This window comes from Corapipo altera, unplaced genomic scaffold (assembly GCF_003945725.1).
Source record: "Corapipo altera isolate COAL_440 unplaced genomic scaffold, ASM394572v1 127720, whole genome shotgun sequence".
Taxonomy (NCBI): domain Eukaryota; kingdom Metazoa; phylum Chordata; class Aves; order Passeriformes; family Pipridae; genus Corapipo; species Corapipo altera.
The window spans coordinates 17,799-22,353 of NW_020885172.1; the positions used below are offsets into that span (position 1 = coordinate 17,799).

General features: G+C 49.4%; 1 protein-coding gene across 1 annotated transcript in view; it reads right to left on the reverse strand.

Annotated features, from left to right (window-relative positions):
• The window catches only part of LOC113940065 (fer-1-like protein 5), a 22,190-nt gene that overhangs the window by 13,998 nt on the left and 3,637 nt on the right, over positions 1-4,555 (reverse strand). The window contains 8 exon segments of the mRNA XM_027631129.1: positions 482-634; positions 1,390-1,591; positions 2,222-2,313; positions 2,394-2,518; positions 3,268-3,415; positions 3,976-4,089; positions 4,218-4,294; positions 4,375-4,453. Coding sequence (XP_027486930.1) covers positions 482-634; positions 1,390-1,591; positions 2,222-2,313; positions 2,394-2,518; positions 3,268-3,415; positions 3,976-4,089; positions 4,218-4,294; positions 4,375-4,453 — 990 coding nt within the window.

A 4,555-nucleotide genomic window follows, 5' to 3' on the forward strand; every position in this document is an offset into this window, starting at 1 on the left:
GGGGGGGGGGGGGGGGGGGGGGGGGGGGGGGGGGGGGGGACAGAGAGTGGGACATGGGGAGGATGTGGTGGGAATTTGGGGAAGATGGGGGGTTGGAGGGGACATGGAGCAGTAGCGAAGAGGATAGAGAGAGGGCATGGGGGGACACAGAACGGGCACCAAGGGACATGGAAGGGGTATGGTGGGAATTTGGAGGGGATGTTGGGGGGGGGATGTGGAGGAAATATAGAGGGGACATGGGGAGGGATGTGGTGAGGACACAGAGCAATGATAGAGGGGACATGGAGGGGGATGTTGAGGGAATATGGAGGGGACGCAAAGCAGTGAGGTGACAGGGAGGGAATATGGGAGGGACATGCTTGGGGTCAGGGAGGGACACATGGAAGGGACATCAAGCAATGACAGAGGGGACATGAGGGGATATGCAGGAGCACAAATGGGATGTGGAGGGGGTATAGAGGGAACATGGGGAGCTTCCCACCAGGAAGATGGTCTGCATCCTCCCGCAGAGCCGCCCACAGGCGTCGGGGCCAATTGGTGAGAAGGTGACATCGGTGACAGGGACATGGGCACAGCCCACCCGGCACTGCCCCCGCAGCAGCCACAGCACCAAATTGGGGACACCAGCCTGGGGCTGCAGGGACACAAGGAGAGACCGAAAGCCAGGAATTAAACTCTCCAAGAGGTTCGTTGGTTCGGAAAGCTGACATTCCTTTATTGGGTGCACCCAAATGCGTCCCCAGCACCCACTAGAGCAGGGGACAGTCATGGACTGATCCATATTCATCACATTGTGTTACATATTCATTGCATTCCTGAATACTCTGCTAATTATCTCTGCAGAGTTGTTGGGATCTGTCTTCTAAGGGGCTTTGGTGGTCATTTGGGAACACCCTATTCCCCAAATTTCCCTTTGATGGTTCTGGATCTACTGATGAATCCTCTCTCCTTGAGAGCATCTCAAATACATGGTGCCCCTTCTCTGATCTCTCTGCTCTGACATACAACCCTTGTTCCCAAAACTAAGACATCTCCCAGTCCATATTAATTAATCACTGATACAGGTAATTAAGGCAGCAATAGCAGGCACAAGACTGTTAATCACTGATTTAGGGATCAAACATTATTGTGCTAAAGTTAAAAGAATTTTCTAACATCTCCCCCCCCGCTGCATGGAAAGAAATTTTAAAGAAATTTATATTTCTTTAAATTTACATTGCCATTAAATTTATATTTAAATTTTAATTTATTTTTACACTTGAATTTTAATTTCATAATTATCTATATTTGTATTTAAATTATAATTTAAATTTCCTATTAATTAAATTTAATTTGCTTTTTAAAGAAATATAACTTGTTCAGAGATGAGCATGCCCCAAAATTCCCCACCTCCACTGCCAGGGCAGCCACCCGTCTGAGCCACCTCTCAGCCCCCGACACCAGTGTGTCCCAGTCGTATTTGTCAGCCTTTACTGGAGCCTCCTTGGCCACATTCCACAAATGTCGCAGGAGAAGCCGCCGGGAATTCCTGAGCTGCTCATCCAGAGCCGTGAGGGGCGTGGTTTGTGCCTCCAGCTGGGCCAGTGCCTGCCTGCAAAAACACCCCCAAAACTCCCAGTTTGCACCCAAAATGCCCGGTTTTTTCCCCACTTGGTTTCCCTAAAAATGCTTTGTGTCCCTCCAAATGCGTTTCCCCCACGAAGTTCAGTTCCACCCAGCAATGCCCTGCTACCCCCACAAATGTTCCATTTCCCCCTCCGAATACCCAATTGTCTCAATTGTCCCATTTTCACCCCAAATGTCCCATTATCTTCTCAAATTCTCATTTGCTCCAATTCCTCATTGTTTCCCCCAAATACTCCATTCCACCTTCAAATATCCCATTTCCCCTTCAAATATCCCATTTCCCCGTCATTCTATGTTCGCCCCAAATGTCCCATCATCCTCGAAAATGTCCCAAATTCCCCATTCCACTCCCCCAAACCTTGACTGAGAAGCTCAAAAATCCCATTCCCCCCTCCCCCCCCCAAATACCCCATTCCACGCTCCCGAACTCTGACTGACAAGCCCAGGGATCCCATACACCCTCTAAACTCCCCATTCCATCTGGGGGGGGGGGGGGAAAGACGACTCCCAGAACCCCCAACCCCCCTCTCACGAGCAGTCCTGCTCCCCCAGCCCCGATTTTGGGGGCACGGGACCCCCAGGACCCCTCCCTCACGTGCAGTCCTGCTCCAGCTCCCAGAGCAGCTTCACCCCCACGTCCCTCGCGGTGTCCCCACGGCAGCGCCGCAACTCTGCCGTGTTCCTCTCCTGAAATCATATCCTAAACCATTCCAGCTGGGGTGGAGGGTCCCACCCCACCCCAGTCCTGCCCACCCCGAGGGTCTCACCAGGTGCCGGCACAGGGTGCGCAGGAGGTTCAGGGTGTCCCAGCGGCAACAATTGTCCTCCCAGGACGAGGTGACAGCCACCACAGGCTTGTCCCCATGCCAGGGCAGGTGGTGGTACAGGTTCCCTGCACCACCAAAAAACAGGAATTGAACTCTCCAAGAGCTTTTTCTGGGGGTTGGAAAACCAGTATTCCTTTGTTGGGTGCACTCAAATGCACCTCTAGAACCCACCAGAGCACGGGACAGTCATGGACTGATCCATATTCATCACATTGTGTTACATATTCATCACATTTAATGAATACTCTGCCAGTTATCTCCATGGAGTTATTTAGATCTGAGTAGCAGTCTTTCGAGAGGCTTTGGTGGTCGTTTGCAAACATCCCATTCCCCAAATTTCCCTTTGATGGTTCTGGATCTTTTGATGAATCTTCTCTCCTTGAGAGCATCTCAAGTACATGCTCAGGTGACAGTGCCCCTTCCCTGATCTCTCTGCTGTGACACTCAACCTTTGTTCCCCAAACTGAGACATCTCCCAACCCACATTAATTAATCACTGATTTAGGTAATTAATGAAGGACTAATTTGCACAAGATTATTAATCACAGATATAGAGAATTAACACAAAGTCACTTTAATCTCTGGTGTTTGTACTAAGCAATACATGGCACAAAACTAAGGAATATAAAAACAAAATATAAGGATCAAACACTATTTTTGTACTATTGTTTTATTATTCTGATATAATACTTTAGATATGTGTATAATATTTTCCATATTTATATAATATTTTATATTTACATGATATTTTCTGTGTTTATACAATACACCCTGGTTTGTGTCTCCCCCCTCTCAGGGTGTCCCCCCCACTCACCATCAAACAGGGGGGGGCTCAGGGGGGTGGCCGAGGAGTCGTGTCCAATCCCGAGCTCAAATCCCAGCGGATCAGGACCCTCTGGGACCATCGTGGCCGAGTAAAACACCCCACAGAGCCCCCACTGGCACCGGGGCAGGAGCTGTTGCTGCAAAATAACCCCAAAACCACTCAAATGGGGGGTTAATTATTGGTTTGAATTAATCGTTTGAATTACTCATCAGCACTATATTAACCACAAGCCAGGGGTTGGGCTTAAAGCACTTTCCGATGGCATTCAGCAAAGTTTGGGTTTTGTGGGATCACAGACTGAGGAAATTAGTGGGACTTTGAGTTTTGCTAAATTAACCCTGATAGCCTTCAATGAACAAAGCCTGGGGGAAAGAAATATTAAAGTATACATTAATCACATGTTAATTATATTAATATATTATTAATATATATTAATCACATATTAATTCTATATTGATATTAAATATCATATAGTACGTGTTAATTAGATATACTATAGTGTATATATAGTATATATTTTATATATAAATACTTAAACCATATTATATATGTTATTTGCTGAATATATGTATTAATAAAAATAAATAAATATGTGTATGTGTCCCCATGTCCCACATCCTCCATATCCCCGTGTCCCTGTATCCCCGTGTCCCCATATCCCCCATGTCTCTATGTCCCCCTGTCCCCATGTCCCACCTGTGCCCGTTCCACATCCACGGGTGCCACAATGTCTCTCTGCCGCCCATCTGGGGTCCCCTCACTGGTGCAGATCTCCAGGAGCACTCGACCCCGATAATCCACCCCCAAGTCCTGGGTAACAAAGGGGAGGTTTGGGTGGGCGTCCCTCCCCAAAAAGGCCACTGTGCCCATCCTGCCATCCCCTTGTGCCTATCCCATCGCCCCCCTTGTGCCCACCCTGTCACCCTCTCACTCTGTACCTGGGCACAGTCGGGCCGGGGGCCATACAGGGGCAGGAAGGCGGGTCCAAAGCAGGGTAGGAAGCCGGGGGTCACCCCTGAGATCCAAAAAAAGGGGGGTCAGGGTACCAGGGGGAGTCTGGGTGCTGGGGACCCCCCAACAGTGGACCCTGCTCACCCTGGAGTTCCTCAGGGTCTTGGTAGATCTGGGACAGGTGGATGGTGGCAGTGCCCAGGACTTTGCTCCGGCATGACCTGTGGAGGGGAGTGTGAGGGGTCCCCCAAACATGGGGGGTCACCCAAATACAGGGGTGTTTCCCAAATCCGAGGAGGTGTCCCCCAATCCCAAGGTGCCCCCC